General features: G+C 51.1%; 1 protein-coding gene across 2 annotated transcripts in view; it reads left to right on the plus strand.

Annotated features, from left to right (window-relative positions):
* The window catches only part of TTYH2 (tweety family member 2), a 100329-nt gene that overhangs the window by 32499 nt on the left and 49581 nt on the right, over positions 1–18249 (plus strand). Inside the window, exon 2 of one of the 2 annotated variants that reach the window (XM_054978163.1) lies at positions 15168–15340. In XM_054978163.1, coding sequence (XP_054834138.1) covers positions 15168–15340 — 173 coding nt within the window. Of the gene's footprint in view, positions 1–15167; positions 15341–18249 lie in introns of those variants that run through there. The other variant, XM_054978164.1, reaches the window with a different exon arrangement.

Raw genomic sequence — 18249 nt, forward strand, 5'->3', positions numbered from 1 at the left:
TGTCTGCTTGGGCACATATGTCCCTTTAGTCTTTAGGGCAAGATTACACCTCAAATTGCAGGAAACCTAGTCCTTCCAGTCCACTAAAGAACCCCCCTCCCCAAGTTTCAAGAAGATTGGACCCAGGAATCCAATTCAATGAGCCCCTGAACAAGCTGTCTCCACTATTCTTCGTTGTTTTTTCTAGGGGAAACCCAGCTTTCCAGCAAAAAGAAAAACCCTAAACCAAACATACAGGGGCAAAGCAGCCACTGACCAATGTCCCAGTCTCAATGCAAGCTAAACCAAAAAAGCTGAACAGAACCAACGTCAAATCAGAGAATCCCAGCAGAACTTTAGAATCTCACGAGAACCAAAGTGAAGCAAGGGACGCTGTTGCAAGCCCAACCGAACCAGTGTCACTCACAGAAGCCGGGCAGAATCCAGAGCCAATGTGGTAACACCGCAGAACAGAACCAAGTACCAACATCAACCACACAGCAGCAGAACCACAACCTGCTACAAGCACCAGCAATGGCAAGCACACAGATACAGTAGAAACTTGGTATAAAATCCCTCTTCCAAGGAAGGCCTCAGAAAGTGAGAGGGAGGAGTGATTTGGGAAAACCCATGTTCTCTCTCTCTACAATCTATATTTTCACTCGCTGGCTCAGAGAAGCCTGGAGACAGAGCTGCAGAAGCTGTCCTTCATTACTGCACTGGTTTCAGTTTTGGTGCTTCTCTGTGTTTGCTTTTGCTTGTTTTAATTTAACCTTGGCACATATGTTGTGTCAATTTTCTACTTTCCCTAACATCTCTTTTCCCGTTCCAGAGACAAGAGAATATTTTTGGTGCAGCTTTTCTTAATTTTCTGCACAGAATTCTGCTAAGGTCCAAAGAGTATGCTGGCTGGATTGGTGTTTTTCTGGTAGGGGGGGGTTGGATTTCAAGATGGAGTGTGTATTTCAAGAAGGACAGCTTCGTAAAGTGTCCTGCTAGTTTTCTACCTAAGGTTAACTTTGGGAAGAGCACTTATCCCCACCTCCCCAACAGAATGAGACAGGATGCAGGGTTAAGAAAAATGTGCTTAATGGCAACCATATATGAGCTGCACATCAAGGGCAGCATTGCCAAGTGAGCCAGGAATTTCACCAGCTTGAGAGACAAGCTCTGTCAGCGGGTGCAAGTGTACGCAGGCCAAGATGGAAACCCTGGTAGCAGAAGGCGAGGAGGGAAGAATAATGGAGAGCCAATTTGGTGTAGTGGTTAAGAGCGTGGGACTCTTATGGAATAACGCATGCAGACAAATGTAAAGGTCCTCCTTGTGCTACTTCTAGTTGCGTTATTCCATGACCCCGCCCCATTGTGGATACGGCGTCCGGCTCATGATGAGAGCAGTTCGTTGGCGAGTGTAAACAATTTGTGATTTGTAACAACGGTTCAGTAATTCACTTTGCTCTTGAGAAAGCTGTTACATGCGAAACAAACTTGAGCTAGCAGTTTGTCGAGCAGAATTCGAGTTCTGGCTCTTCACAGAAGCCCATGAATGGAATATCACTTGGCTGAAGCAATGTCTGTATGAATGACTGATCTATATACTTCTACTTACTGAACGTACAACGGAAGTACATATGGAAACCTAGACGGACTGCATAGATGTGTGAATTAATTTATTCTTGGATGAATTGACCAGAGTTCAACGTTGATTAACTGATGTTTTATTATAAACATTGTATTATTATGTATTGATTTTTGTAATTTTTGTTTTGTCACTGAGCACTTTAATTGTAGTGAACCAATTTGATCATTTTGTAAGGCTTGGAGACGAGAGCTTTCGTTGGATCTTTGAGTTGTGGTGCTCTCGAGTTATACAGCTTCTTTGGTGAACAAGTGTAGATAATATGTCTGTTAAATGACGTTTGACTTCCACGTCTTATTCTCTTATCCAGGGCTTTTTTTCTGGGAAAAGAGGTGGTGGAACTCAGTGGGTTGCCCTTGGAGAAAATGGTCACATGGCCGGTGGCCCCGCCCCCTGATCTCCAGACAGAGGGAAGTTGAGATTGCCCTCCACGCCGCTCAGCGGCGTGGAGGGCAATCTCAACTCCCTTCTGTCTGGAGATCAGGGGGTAGGGCCACCGGCCATGTGACCATTTTCAAGAGGTTCCGGAACTCCGTTCCCCCACATTCCCCCTGAAAAAAAGCCCTGCTCTTATCTGATATGGAGTGACAGTGTGACTGAAGCAGTGTATGGGAGGGAGAAAAGTGGGTCTCTGATTTCACAGTCTGGATGCAAGTCTTCCTTATTAGCAGCTGCGAAATTGTTTTCTCATTACGCAAGCTACCATCTGTACAGTATGTGTACGTGGGACTCTTTACTTTGAAAGCAAACATGCAAGGGATTTGAATCTGCCTGAAATACTTTTGTCAGCATTTGAAGTCAACAGGCAATTGTTGCATTCCTTTAACAACACAGGTGCCTCTTTAAAAATTTAGTGATCAGTGATTGGTTGTCTAAGAGAAGGATCAGCACCTAGAGGCGTCGTGACACCCCATGAGGTTCCAGCCCCTTAAGATAGATCAAGATGGGCAGCCGTGTTAGTCTGTCTGTAGCAGTGGAAAAGAGCAGGAGTCCAGTAGCACCTATAAGGCTGACAAAATTAGTGGTAGTGAATGAGCTTTCGTGAGCCACAGCTCACTTCTTCAGATACTGAAGAAGTGAGCTGTGGCTCACGAAAGCTCATACCCTACCACTAATTTTGTTAGTCTTATAGGTGCTATTGGACTGTTGCTCTTTTCCACAGCCCCTTAAGGAGTGCTAGTTAATCGTGTCTTCCCTCTAGGTCAGCAACCATTGGAGACTGAGCAGAAAAAGACACGTCTTTTGGGGACAGGAGATGTGCGCTCCATCAGCCTTTATCCCTCTTCCTCAAAGTGACCTCCTGTGAGCGCGCGCATGAGCAGACAGTTTACTTTTTTATCCTGCCCTTCTTCCAAGGCAGTGTAAACACTTATCCCCTGCTCCGTTTTATACTCACAACAGCCCTGTGAGGTAGGTTAGGCTGAGAATGGGTGTCTGACCCACAGTCACTCATATGTTTCATAGCTCAGTGGTGATTTGGGCTTGATGCGTAGTTTATTCATGTAGGGGAATGAGATGGTGTAATGGACTTAAGACTTGAAATGCTTCTTCACTTAGAGGACACCAAACATAAAACAAGCCGAGTGTGTGTGCGGGGAATTCCACCTCTCCTTTCTGTGATTCTTATGAACGGGTCATTTCGTAGAAAAAGAGCTGGAGGAACTTATTAGCATAACTCATTAGCATCTGCCACGCCTCTTGCCATCACCAGAAGTGTGTCGTTAGTATAACTGATTTGCATATGCCACACCCCCTGACATCACCTATCCTGGCTGTTTTGGACCCAGTCCTGGCCATTCAGGGCCGAAATGGGGCCCAAAATGGCAAAAAGGGGCTGGAAATGGCTGGAAAGGGGCCCAAAATGGTCAGGATCGGGCCACTGATGAGCGGGAGAGTGATCCACCACCCATCAGAGGCCTGATGCGGGCTGTTTCAGACCCAATCCAGGCCAAAACAGGCCCAAAATGGCTGAGAGTTGGGTGGGCGGGGCCACCTGACATTTGACCTCTTCGGGAAACTGCCGGAACTGCGTTCCTGCGCGTTCCCCCTCGAAATGAGCCCTACTTATGAAGCAGTTTGTTTCCCCAGCCCTATTCAAGCACACCAGCCACTTTACAATACTGACTCCTGGCTGACTAGCCATCTTAAGAATAGTTACTTTGGGCCTGCATTGGAGTTACAGGACCCTTCCAAGTAGATTAGCTAAAGATCAAATTATTGGCTACAAAACTGCAGGAAATTGTATAGCAGATGTTATAAGCCCTCCATTACTCAATAGTTGTATCGTTTTTGTAGGCCTCCCATCCCCTCCCCTTTTTTTTGTTTAGATGTGGGGAGAAAGCAGATGACAAACTTCCACACGTGAGATATTCTTAGTGCACATGTATGCAGTACACTAAACATATTTCTCAGTTAGTGGTAAGGATGAAATAGGGCGTGTTTTGCAGGGGGAAATTCCTGGGCACTGTGGTTAACTGTCCCCTTTTCCAGTTCTCCCGCCAAAACTTCCCCCAGATCTTTTCTGTTTTATTTAAGGGGGTGTGCATAGTTAAGCTTCTTCCAGCAAATTTGGGGTAGATGAGGGCTAATAAACTGAAACTTAATCCAGAAAAGATGGTGGTGCTACCGGTGGGCAGAAGGACTGACCTTGGAATTGAGACGTCCCCGGTTTGGATGGGGTTGCACTCCCCTAAAAGAGCAGGTTCATAGCTTGGGGGTGCTGCTAGACCTGGATAAGTGGGTTGCAGTGGGGGACAGTGGCACCTTCCACTAATTTCAGCTGGTAAGCCAGCTGCAGCCTTTCCTTAGTAAAAAAAGATCTTGCACCTCTGGCGCATGTGCTAGCAAACATGTAGATCAGATCGCAGCAATGCACTCCGTCTTCCCTTGACTAGTGTCCAGAAACTCCAATTGATAAAAAATGCTGCAATGAGAATTCTGCCTGGAGTGGGTCAGGTGAGTGGGGGTGGGGCATCTTACTTCAGCATTGTTCCATCTCTACTGGCTCCCGGTTTGTTTCTGGGCCCTAGTCAGTGTGCTCATATTGATCTTATAATTGCTTATATTGACCTTATATACAGCTTGGGATTGGCATACCTTCAGGACGACCTACTCCCATATTGAACTTATCTGTCCATCACAGTCATTTTGAAGTGGAAACCCAAGAAATGACCTGTCCGGGGTCTGAGCCCCAGCCCCCAGACTTGACAAGAGGGAACAGCAGGGGACAAAAGGGTGGCAGCAACCCCACCCCCCCAAGCCGGCAACCAGGGCCAGAACCTACCTACTCCAGGGGGAAGGAGTAAAAGGCCAGAACCTCAGAGGGGTGGAGGGTGCAAGGAGAGACCAGCCAGTCCCACCTTCCAGGGGGAAGAAAGGGGGCTAAGCAGGCCAGAGGGAAAGGGCCACAGCAGGGGGAATGTGGGACCAGCAGCAGCAGCAGCAGCTCAAGCAGAGCCCTTACCTGGCAGGGAGAGGAAGCAGCCTCTACAGCTCAGAGCCACACCATGGCTAGAAGACAGCAGCCTGGCTCAGGAGTTGCTAGAAGCCAAGCCTCTCCAGGGGGGGCTGCCACAGGCATTCTGGGGGAGGAGATGGGTAGCCCTGCCCAGCATTGCTGAGCAGGCAGCGCAGAAGCTGGCTGGGGCAGCTCCTCGTGAGCAAGGCCAAGGAGCCCTCAGCTGGGGATGGCTCACACTCAACCCCACCCTACCAGCAAGGCAAAGGAGCCCAGGAGGGATTAGTGGTTGGAGGGAAACACCTGGAGGAATGCACAGCTGGGCCCGGTCAGGAAAAGGAACAAGCCTGGAAGGAGGGCGGGGCGGAGAGAGGAAACCCTATAAAGGGTGGCTGGGAAGAGCTCTGGCGTGGTGGGTGTGAGTGAGGAGTGATGATGTGGAGTGAGAGCAGTAGAATGCAAGGGTGGAGGCTTGGAGGAGAGTTCTGGAAGGAGGAGATGAAGGAGGACGGAGAGGGTAAGCAGGCCAGGTTGAGCAGGCCAGCGAGTGGACTGAGAGGGAGTCTGGGTGAGGTATACCGCCCCTCCTTCCACAGAGCAGGGTCCTGCAGAGTCCCTGGCCCCCCTGTGATGTCAGGAGCAGACCGCCCAGTGCCACGCCCAGCGGCAGCCGCGGCAAGCCCTGACAAGTTGGTGGCCCGTACGGGGAAAGTCGTTCCGATGCAGGCGCCAGTCGAAGGGATGTATCCTGACGCCGCAGCCCCAGCAGACCTCAGACTGTGGCTGGAGGAACGCTTGGACAGGATATGGAGGAAGCTGGAGGCGGCCTTCCAAACAGCTCAGGCAGAGCTAATGCAAGCCGTAGAGCAGCGGATGCAAGCCTGCGCCCCCACAGCCTCCTCGCCCGTGGTATGTGCGTTGGCTTGGGAAATTAACCCGCCAGCTGGCAAGAGGGTACAGAGTCTGTGCGCCACCGTGAGGATAGGCTGGCAGAGCCTGCAGGCCCTGTTGGACTCAGGGAGTGCAGTCTCGGCGATCCACACCCAACTCGTCCCAGCTGCCACCCCAGTGCACCGCTGGATCCCGGTGACGGATGTGATGGGCCGCACCCTGCCGTATCCTGCGGTCTGGGTCATGGTGGAATACCTGGGGGCGATCCGCCGCATAGAGGTCGTCAAGGTAGCCCACTTACCCCACCCAATGCTGCTGGGAAGAGATGCCCCGGAGTTCTACAGGCTGCTCAGAGAGGCAGCAGGGGGGTTGGCAGGCCCACAAGTCGCCCCAATTCTGCAAGTGGAGGAGGCCGCCGACCCAGACGAGGGTCCCTCTGTCAGACCAGGGGCAGAACCACGGGCTGAAGACCCAGCTGCACCCCCGGCAGACCGCCCATTCTGCGATGCCCAAGGGGCAGATGAGTCCTTGCAGCACTTACGAGAGACAGCAGCTCGGGAGGAGGAGCAGGTGCGGGATGAGCGGAGGGCCCAACGGTTCCCTCGCATCGAGAAGCAAGGAGGGGTTTGGGTTCGCATAGCTCGCGCCCCAAATGGCCAGGGGGAGGTCCGCCAGCTATTGGTGCCAGCAGCCTACCGGTCCGAAGTCCTCCGCACGGCCCATGAGCATGCATGGGCCGGGCATCTGGGGCACCACAAGACCCTGAGGAAGATCCTCGAGCGTTTCTTCTGGCCCTCAGTGAACGCAGACGTGAAGGCACACTGCCGCTCCTGCCCCACCTGCCAGAGGATGGCAGCGAGACGCCCACCAAAGGCCCCTCTTTCCCCGCTGCCAGTGATGGGGGTGCCCTTCCAGCGGATAGCGATGGACTTCATCGGCCCACTGCCACGCACACCCCGGGGATACCGTTTTGCCCTGGTGATCGTGGACTACGCCACACGTTTCCCAGAGGTCATTCCTTTAAAAACTATGCAGACCCCGGGGGTGGTCCGGGCGCTGTCCAAGCTGTTCGCGATGGTGGGGCTGCCCAGCGAAATCTTGACGGACCGGGGAGGGCCCTTCCGAGCAAAGGCCATGCGTCAGCTCTGTCAGAACTTGGGGATCCGGCAGGTGTTCACCTCTGCCTACCACCCCCAAACAGATGGATTGGCAGAGCGCCTGAATCAGACGGTTAAGGAGGCCCTGAAAAAAATGACGCATGACAAACCTCACCAGTGGGACCTGTATATCGATCCCCTGATGTTTGCCCTCCGAGAGACCCCCCAGGCCTCCACTGGCTTTAGCCCGCTTGAACTGCTGTACGGACGGAAGCCACGGGGAATGCTCTCCCGCCTGGTGGAGCAATGGGGTCCCCAAGCCAGCCCCCCAGCTCCCCCAGTCCAGGAGTATGTGAGCCAACTCCGCGAGCGGGTGCAGCAGTTTCAAGCGGAAGCAGGCCGACAGCTGGCCCACGCCCAGACACAACAGAAGGCTGCGTACGACCGGGGTACGCGACAGAGAACCTTCCAGCTAGGGGAAAAGGTCCTCGTCCACCGCACAGTTTTCCCCAGGGAGGAGGGGGACCCCTGGCGAGGCCCCTATGTGGTGACAAAAGTATTAGGGCCCACAACCTATGAGGTCCAGTGTGGGCCTCGTCGACGTCAGAGGAAGACGCTCCACGTGAACCTGCTGAAGAGGTGGTATGAGCGGGACAGCCAGGAGTGCCGGCTGGCTGAGGACCCCCTGGAGCTTCCTGACAGTGAGCTGCCATGGACTGCCGAGGCCCCAGAGTTCGAGGAACCACAGGTGGACCCTCAGCTCGACCCTGCCCAAAAGGCCCAGCTGCAGGACCTATGGAAGCGAGTGCCCGGGGTCTTTTCAAGACGCCCCGGGGTTACAAAATTAGTGCACCATGCCATCCCAACCCAGCCGGGGCAGTCTGCCCGGTCAACCTGGCGCCCCATTCCCCGGAAGCAGTGGGAGGCAGTGAACCAGGAGACGGAGGAGATGCTGCGCATGGGGGTCATTGAACCCTCCCAGAGTGTTGGTGCCGAAGCCGGATGGGACGACCCGCTTCTGCATCGACTACCGGGAACTGAACAAAGTGGCCAAGTTCGATGCCTACCCCATGCCCAGGGCGGACGTCCTGGTCGGGCAGCTGGGGCCAGCCCGGTACCTGTCTGCCCTCAACCTGACGAAGGGGTATTGGCAGGTACCAGTGCGCCCTGAGGATAGGGAGAAAACCGCCTTTGCCACCCCCCGGGGCCTCTTCCAGTTCCGCCGCATGCCCTTCGGCCTCCACGGGGCGGCAGCTACCTTCCAGCGGTTGGTGGACCAAGTCCTGGGGGACTGTTGGGACTTCGCGATGGCCTATATCGATGACATCGTCATCTTCAGCCCTGACTGGCCCACCCACCTACGGCACCTGGAAAGGGTCCTCAAGGCACTACAGAAAGCGCGTCTGAAGGCCAATCCCAAGAAAAGCCACTTGGGGTTCCAGGAACTCAGGTACCTGGGCTTTGTGATAGGGGGAGGGCAGGTCCGGCCACCACCTGAAAAGGTGGCCTCCATCGCAGACGTGCCCCAACCACAAACCAAGCGGCAGCTCAGGCAGTTTCTGGGGCTCATGGGGTATTATGGGCGCTTCATCCCACATTTTGCGGCCCGCTCAGCCCCCCTGACTGACTGTCTGAAGAAGGGCAGCCCCAATCGTCTCAGCTGGACCCCGGAACAGGTGGCTGCCTTCATTGACCTGCGCACCGCCCTGTCCGACACAACAAAGCTGTGGAACCCGGACTTTGAGCGGCCTTTCATATTGGCAACCGATGCGTCGGCCTCAGGCCTTGGGGCAGTCCTAATGCAGGAGCAAGAAGGAATAAAGGTACCCATCCTGTTCATAAGCCGCAAGCTCCAGCCCGCGGAGCAGAAGTATGCCACCGTAGAACAGGAAGCCCTCGCCATCAAATGGGCCATAGGAGCACTACGGTATTACCTAGCCAACAACCCGTTCACGCTAATGACGGATCACGCGCCACTCCAGTGGATGCACAGGATGAAGGAGCACAACCCCCGCATCCTGCGGTGGTACCTTTCCCTTCTGCCATTCCAATTCTCCGTAGTGTACCGCCGGGGGGCCAACCACCTGGATGCGGATTTCATGTCCCGCCTCTTTGAGCTGGGCCCCTCCGAGCCAACGTCCAGGCTAAGAGGGGGTGTGTGTCCGGGGTCTGAGCCCCAGCCCCCAGACTTGACAAGAGGGAACAGCAGGGGACAAAAGGGTGGCAGCAACCCCACCCCCCAAGCCGGCAACCAGGGCCAGAACCTACCTACTCCAGGGGGAAGGGGTAAAAGGCCAGAACCTCAGAGGGGTGGAGGGGGCAAGGAGAGACCAGCCAGTCCCACCTTCCAGGGGGAAGAAAGGGGGCTAAGCAGGCCAGAGGGAAAGGGCCACAGCAGGGGGAATGTGGGACCAGCAGCAGCAGCAGCAGCAACCCAAGCAGAGCCCTTACCTGGCAGGGAGAGGAAGCAGCCTCTACAGCCCAGAGCCACACCATGGCTAGAAGACAGTAGCCTGGCTCAGGAGTTGCTAGAAGCCAAGCCTCTCCAGGGGGGGCTGCCACAGGCATTCTGGGGGAGGAGATGGGTAGCCCCGCCCAGCATTGCTGAGCTGGCAGCGCAGAAGCTGGCTAAGGCAGCACCTCATGAGCAAGGCCAGGCAAGCCCAATAGCACGGAGGCTGGCTGGGGCAGCTCCTCGTGAGCAAGGCCAGGCAAGCTTAATAGCACAGAGGCTGGCTGGGGCAGCTCCTCGTGAGCAAGGCCAAGGAGCCCTCAGCTGGGGATGGCTCGCACTCAACCCCACCCTACCAGCAAAGCAAAGGAGCCCAGGAGGGATTAGTGGTTGGAGGGAAACACCTGGAGGGACGCACAGCTGGGCCTGGTCAGGAGAAGGAACAAGCCTGGAAGGAGGGCGGGGCAGAGAGAGGAAACCCTATAAAGGGTGGCTGGGAAGAGCTCTGGGGTGGTGGGTGTGAGTGAGGAGTGATGATGTGGAGTGAGAGCAGTAGAATGCAAGGGTGGAGGCTTGGAGGAGAGTTCTGGAAGGAGGAGATGAAGGAGGACGCAGAGGGTAAGCAGGCCAGGTTGAGCAGGCCAGCGAGTGGACTGAGAGGGAGTCTGGGTGAGGTATACCGCCCCTCCTTCCACAGAGCAGGGTCCTGCAGAGTCCCTGGCCCCCCTGTGACGTCAGGAGCAGACCGCCCAGTGCCACGCCCAGCGGCAGCCGCGGCAAGCCCTGACATGACCTTCTCGGTCATGGCACCAAAACTGAAAAATTCCCTTCCCAAAGAGTTCTGCTCCCTGTCACTGTCTTTTGTCAGCTGTTGAATACTTTGACGCGAATGCGGGTTCTGGCTCGGCTGCCTGCTTAAATAGGAAGCGGGCGGACCAGAGGGAGAACTGGGCTCCCCAGGTCCGACCCGCGCCCCGCCCACCCACCCACCCCAGCCTGAGCCGATTGGCTGGGGAAGGTTTGAATTGATTGGCCGGGGCGGAGGAGGCAGCTGATGGAAAATGGCGGCCGCCAGGCTTCCACCCGCCCAGCCACCCGCGCGGACAGCAAACCGGCCGCCAGGTAAGTCTGGGGGCCGTCGCTTTTGTTTCACATGGTGTTCCCGTGTTGACTCTCTTTCCTGCTTATGTTTTAATTGCTGATTTATATATGTGTGTTGTTTTTAAGTTGATTATAACTTTTTTAACTGTTTGTCACCTCGAGGGCCCTAATTAGGTTGAAAAGCAGGATAAAAAATAATAAGAATAAATCATCCCCACATAAATGTGCCCCCCTCCCATTACTGTAAGAAAGGAATAAGGAAATAAAGACTTGGGGATGTCTCATTCCTCACTAATAAGAAACAGCTGGTCTGGAAAACATTCTGGGTTTGTATTTGTTCCCAAGAAAGTGAAAGTTCTAGCCTGTTAGCAAATCTGGCTAAAAAAACCAGTTAGGTGTGGAATATGTTCATTTTGTACCTCCGAGTCCTTTATTTTGCAGTTTACTTTGCTTATGCTTCCATATAAAGCAAACTGTCTGTCTGCCTTCTGCTTCTTTCTACTCCCTTCCCCAGCCTCCTACCAGATGTTGCTGGAAGATTTGGCACCAGCTACTTTGCTTGGAAGGAAATGTGAGAACCAATCCCGCGAGAGCACTTTGTGATAGATTTGTTCCAATATCCCGCTTTGCCTGCCTGGAAATGTAGCCTTCTGCAGGTCACGTGAACTCCGGGTGACCACTTGACATGCAAGCCTGCCCTTAGCAGACTGGCTGAGCCTTTGCTTAGTTTGGTTTTTGTTTTATCGAAATTGGAGCTAGGAGACACCTTTTGCTCTGTGTTTATGCTGTTTCTCTGACCCCCGTCGGAATTTATGGCCGGCCTATCCATAATTCTTTCACTATTGAGGCTTGGCTTCAGATATAACACATGCAGCATGATTGTAAAAACACACACACGCACGCACACAGCTAAAAACACAGCTTTGTGCACTGAAGGCTTTGCCTTGAAGCCATAACATCTGCCTAGCTTCATGCATTCCCAATGCAGCACGTGCTTGCTGCCAAAAATTACTTCTGCGTGGCAGTTGGATGGCTATAGGAACCATTAAGAAAAGCAGTAAATGGAATGGTCACAGCTTATCAGAACAGCTGCAATAGACAGCTATGGTCAAGTTGCTTGGTGCAGCGGCTTTGCTTAACAGGAGAATGAGCTTTAGGCTTAACTGAGCCTTTTTCTGTGAACGGCCACCTGTTTGGTTGCAGTGAAGTTTGATGTTTTTTGTAAACTGGAAAGCAGCCTTTGTGCTGTGGATTACTAATATAGTGAAAGGGTAGCATGGACTCTCAACATTTGTGAGCTTATTTGCAAGGCTGAAGTGGTCTTCCAAAATTTGGATGCACACCTTTATCCTTTCCAGGCACCTCTTTATTCCTCCAAACAGGGCAAAGGAAATGCAGTTTTCTTCTTCAGTTTCCATGAGTCTCTCGCAATCCAGAAGCAGTCCTTCCTATGGACATTGATAGTGCAGGGCTGTACAGAGTTAATTCCAGCCTACTCCTATTGTGTGTCGTGCATGACTCGGTCCTTCTTGACAAGTATCGTCACCTCCTGTTTACATGATGTGTGCTTATTTCCTGTGCATGCTTGCAAATCTAACGTGGCTCTAATGTGAGCCTTAAATTGTAAAAAAAAAAAAAAGTAACTTGAAAAACTAGGTGCACTTGAAAAAAAAGTAACTTGAAAAATTAGATGCACTTGAAAAATTAATCATATTTGTATATAACGTTTCCTCCCCTAGGCAAATTCTGACTGTTGTATTCTTCAAATGTTATCATTTGAAAGGAGCTATGATTTTATTCTGTTAATTCAACAGCTAGAGAATGGCATTATGTTTTAAGTAAATAACAATTGATTGGGATGCTACAATGAAAACAACAGTATAGCATAAGATAACTCAACTTTGGTTCTCCTGTGTTATGAATATGATTTGTTCCTCTCTGCAGCGCAGTACTCACTTTGTTAGCTTATGCTTAAAAAAGGAAGAAATACAAACCACAGATACTGCTTATAGTTACAGATAAGGGATTTGGATAAATTAGAAAACTGTTCTTTCTCTTGCAAATACTTGTGTTCCAGCTTGGACAGCGTTTTCCCAAGAATATGGGAAGGGGTGGGATAGGGGGTGGGTAATATGCAAGTCCCCCCTAACCTGATGTTTGGGCTGCCTGGTAGAATCAGTTCGGCTACACTGCAGAACACGCATGCTGAGGCCAGGATAACTGCTTGGGTTGCAAGCATTGTAAAATGTTTGCCCTTCGTAGCCTGCTGTTTCTCCTACAGGAATGGCGACATAAAATACAGGTGATGAATTTTAGGCAGAAATACCCCCTTGAAGTTTTTGCATTCTGGGACAGATCTCTTGGGAGCTGGCAACTCAAAACTGGGATCCTAGTATACTCTCTGACTGGTAGATTCTTTGACATACGTGGCGCTAGCACAATAAGCAGTGTGCACCTTCTATTGAGCAAAATCGGGTCAAGAGATAAGCATATTTACTTAGCAGAAAACAAGCTTTAGATACAGCAAAGGCAACAAAGTCTTCCTCTGAAGAGCAGCTTTTCACTTTGAGAGTAGCAAATTTGAAACCAGTTTGAAATGATTTGGTGTAAATGAACTGTTGCTTTGATTTCTCTCTGGGATGGGCTTAATTGAATCTCTCTCAGAGCCAAGCTACAAGTGACGCCTGACACAGGTTGGACACTTGTCAGCTTCCCTCAAGTTTTGATGGGAAATGTAGGCATCCTGGTCTTGCAGCTGTAATGGAGAGCCAAGCTGCAAGACCAGGACGCCTACATTTCCCATCAAAATTTGAGGGAAGCTGACAAGAGTCTGACCTGTGTAAGGCGTCACTTGTAGCTTGGCTCTCAGATAGCTGTCTATGTTTCAAACTCCATTATAAAAGATGCTGTTCAAAAGATGTATCACTATATCAGGGCACTTCCGGATTGGGCTGGTGCCGGGCAGGGGAGTGTTCTCTCGTCCAGCAGCAGCCCATTCCTGGCCAAACTGGGCCTGATCCTGGCCATTTCAGGCCCGTTTCAGGCCCAAAATGGCCAGGAGCGGGGGGGGGCAGTTTTAAGAAGTGCCAGAACACCATTTTGGAGCGTTCCAGCAGGAAAAAAAGCCCAGAATAGGATCTGGGAGAGACAGGTTCGAATCCCTGTTCTGTCATGGTAGCTTGCTGGATGATTTTGAGCCAATCACACTGTCTTAGCCTATCCTACTTCACAGGGTTGTTGTAAGAATAAAATGGAGACTAGGAGAATGATGTAAGCCACTTTGGGTCACCATTGGCAGGAGAGGCAGGATATAAATGAAGTAAGTAAATAAAGGCCAGCCAACTGTAATTAAAGTATGATTTTTGGAGTTAAGAAATGGACAAGGAAGATGGGACATCAAGGATAAGGTTCAGGAAGGCAGGTAGAACAAGAGAAATTGGGTTGTGTTCCACCTGTCCTGAACAATGGATCTCGTCATCTCATGTCAGTAGTAGATGATTTGGGGATGGAAACCCCATCCCGTGTTGGCTGTGAAAAGGAGGTTCAGTATGAAAACCAAAACAGCAGAGCTCGTGAGGCCCTTTTCTCTTCTCCCATCTGATGACTGACATGTGATTCTGTTGGAGAGGCGTCTGGACAATTGTGGACTACCTGTATGCCTAACAGGCCTGTCACGGAGTTGCTTATGCAATGGGAGCAATGCACATTGTTAAGAGTTCTTGTAGGGGAAATTATGCTGCTGATGAATACCTGGCTTGGGGGAATGGTGATGGTTCAGGAGATGAAGTTCTCTTGCTGACTGGGTGTTCAATTAGTTTTCCAGAGAAACCTACGTAGTAAGAGATGATCCTGAGTGGCGTGGAAGGCCAGGCTATTGTCCTGCAAGCACCAGCCATTAATCATGGCATATCTGTAAGGAGACTCAGGGCCAAACTACGTACAAGTGACGAATAACACAGGTTGTACACTTGTCAGCTTCCCTCAAGTTTTGATGGGAAATGTAGGCAGCTCGACGGAATGTTGGACAAGTGACAGTTGAAAAGTCCGTTGGACAGCAGTCAGAGAGCCAAGCTGCAAGACCAGGATGCCTACATTTCCCATCAAAACTTGGGGGAAGTTGATAAGTGTCCAACCTGTGTCATTCATCACTTGTAGCTTGGTCCTCAGAATCAATCAAAGGGAATCTTGATTAGGCTGTGCCAGAGTTCTGGCAATCAGACTAGCTCCTCTTGCATCCACATCTTATTTCACATAACCTGGTTTTCCAATTCATTCAAAGGTTTGATATTAAAGACGGCATCTCTCTGCACCTCTGGTTACTTGATGCCTGAGGATCTAGAGATGCTTTAGACTGTGGTTCCTGGCAGGGGGTATCGTATGAGGAAAAAGTGAGGACCTCTTTTTACTAGACTTACCAAACTGAAAAACAGAATTGAGAGGAAGGAGAGTTAATAATAATTTTCCTAAGAAAGACATGGTAGTTTTCTATCCCCGCAATTATGTTTCTGTGGTGCTCATCAACTTTCTCTCCGTTTCTTTTTCTCCTCCCAGTCCTTACTGCTCTTGGCCCTGGTGGGCGCTGTCTTTTTGGGCCTCAACCTAGTCTTCCTTGCTGTCTATCTAATTTGCCTGTGCTGCTGCAAGAAAGAGGAAGAGTCTGAGACCAAGAAGCCCAACTCCTGCTGCATCACCTGGACTGCTGTGGTAGCTGGCCTCATCTGCTGGTGAGTTGCATTCAGCTAGGGAGGAAAACGGGTTACAGAATGGGGAGGAGTGATGCATGCTGTATTCACAGGCAATTTGTAACGAGTCCCTATGGGAACGGTCTTAAGTCCGTGGTATCATGCAGTGAAAGCAAGAGCTTCTGTGAAGAAAATCCATGTAATTGTTGCAACGGGCTTTTCTTCTTTATTGGAGAAGGCTATAAGGATGTGTCTTTAAGACTGTATCCATATGAGGCTGTGCCCAAGGGAACCATCCCAAATTATCATGAACCTGGAAGTTGGATGTTTTTGTCAGGAATGTTGCGCAGTGATAAGGTGACGAATCTTCGAGATGCTTAACACCAGTTTAGTGTCATGGTTAAGAGCAGCAGGACTCTAATCTGGCTGTGCCAGCCCCTTCCGGCATAGGCGGCGTGCTGATTTATGCTCGTCTGTGGAGACTAATGGAGCCGATTGGTTTCCTGAATGCTCTGCGGGATCCAAGGCCCCCTGGCAGTTCGTTAGATGAGCTGGTGGAGGACTGGCATGGCCGTCTCTCCGAAGCTATTGATGAAATCGCTCCCTGTCACCCTCTCCGTTCCCGTGCCGGACTAGCCCTCTGGTACACAGAGGAGCTACGGCGGCTGAAATAGGAACTGAGACGGCTGGAGCGAGTGTGGCAGCGGAATCAGAGTGAAGAGGCAAGAACATCTTATAGAGCGTTTATGAAGGCCTATGAGGTTGCTGTGACAGCAGCAAAGAAGGATTATTATGCCACCTCCATAGCGTTTGCAAGCTCACACCCGGCGAAATTATTTCAGGTAGTTCGGTCTTTGGTCTCCCTCTCGCAGGGAGACTGCCAAATTCGGAATTCGGCCATTAGCTGTGAGGCTTTCGGGAGCTTTTTTGCAGACAAAGTCTTGTCCCTCCGCTGTGACCTGCCGGCCACGGTTGATACAGTAAAGGAACTGGAGACCCCTTGGCCATCTTCTGGCCCAATCTTGGATCAGTCTGGTCTCCCAGGAGGATGTTGACAGGATCCTGTGGCTGGTGAGGCCCCCACGTGCCCCTTGGACCCCTGCCCCTCGTGGCTGGTTAAGGCCTGTGTCGATGGGCTGAGTGCCCGGTTGGAGGCTATTATCAATCTATCATTGAGCTTTGGGTTTTTTCCCGGGGCGTTAAAGGAAGCCATGGTGAGGCCCCTTCTGAAAAAAACAACTTTGGACTCCACCAACCCATCCAATTACCGCCCATTCTCGAACCTCCCGTTCCTGGGTAAAGGGATTGAGCGAGTAGTGGTGGAGCAGCTGCAGGGTTTCCTGGAAGATGCATCAGCCCTGGACCTGTTCCAGTCTGGTTTCCGCCCAGGCCACAGGACTGAGACTGTGTTGGTCGCTCTCACAGACAATCTCTGTAGGCATCTGGACCGGGGCAGGTCGGTGCTGCTGGTATTGCTAGATCTCTCAGCAGTGTTCGACACGGTCAACCTTGATCTGTTGACCCACCGCCTCGCCGATGTGGGGATTCAAGGGACTGCCTTGCAGTGGCTTGTCTCTTTTCTCCACGGTTGGGGACAGAGAGTGGCACTGGAGGAGAGGTTATCAGCACACCAACCATTGGTGTGTGACGTCCTGCAGGGGGCATTATTCTCCCCTTTGTTGTTCAGTCTTTATATGCGCCCTCTCGCCCAGCTGGCACGGAGTTTCGGACTGGGTTGCCATCAGTATGCGGATGACACCCAGTTGTATCTATTGATGGACGGATGGCCTGGCTCTGCTCCAATAAAGTTGATTAGTCTTAAAGGTGCTACTGGACTCTTGACTATTTTGCAACTAATACAGCTAACTCCTCTGGATCATTAAGCCACTGAGACAGGCTTTCCAGTATGGGAACAATCCACATGTCATCAATCAATACAGAGGAAATTGCAGCCTCACGGTGGTGTAAGGCCTTTTTCTGCCATGTGTTTTCTAGGAAGTTTGCATAGCATTCTCCCAGTACAGTCCTAAACAGAGTTACACCCTTCTCAGCCCATTGACTTCAGTAGACCGGGAAGAGTTGTCACTCTGCTTAGGATTTCACTGCATTTGGAGTATTCCTTAGGGAGCACAAGCCCTTCTCAATTAGCTAATTCAATCCTGTTTCCAGGGACTTTCCTGAAGCTTCAGTACTTAATTGTTTGAGGGTGATCCTAGCCTCCAAATTAAGAGGAAGGAAGGCGTTCCTCCCCCCCCCCCTTGTCTTCTGTTAGCTGAATAGAACTGTCTGTGTCCGGTAGACAGCATGCTGATTAAACTAGCACGCTGTTCCCATGACTTGCTTTTTTCCCTCTCCAAGGCACGTGACTTCCTGTGCCTTGAGTTCCCTTTGCCTAGACCGCTTGGTGTATTACATCTTTGCAGTAATGTAAATGTATAAGTTACAGATGAGTGAGATGAGATGAAAAGAGTAATGCATATCAAAGTGCTTTTTAGATCCCCGGGGAGCTTTGATGGCAAGCGCTACAGTAAAGAGAAAACTGTACTCTGACTGCTGGGCATCGGGCTGCTTTGACTATTAAATGTATAGCAAAACACGTGCAGCCCCTTGCATCTAGCTCACTTTTATGGTTTCTACTCACAGCATGTTACACAATGCATACTTTTGGCAAAATTGGGAATTCATACATTAGATCAATTAAAGTCTTCTTCTTTCAGCTGTCATCTCGTTCAGGTCCTGTCTCTTCTGCTCATCCCCAAAAGCTAATCAGGGTTGGCCCTGGTTAGTACTTGGATGGCAGACCACCAGGGAAGACCAGGGTTGCTGTGTGAATATGTTCTTGTTTAGTTTGACATTGACCACCCCTCCCGATACTAGCCTTCACATAGGAAGCAGCCTGAAAATGCAGTTACAGCTAAGGAAAAATAGAATGAAATGATCAAATTTGATGA

The sequence above is a fragment of the Eublepharis macularius genome, chromosome 4, assembly GCF_028583425.1.
Source record: "Eublepharis macularius isolate TG4126 chromosome 4, MPM_Emac_v1.0, whole genome shotgun sequence".
In the NCBI taxonomy this organism is placed as follows: Eukaryota; Metazoa; Chordata; class Lepidosauria; order Squamata; family Eublepharidae; genus Eublepharis; species Eublepharis macularius.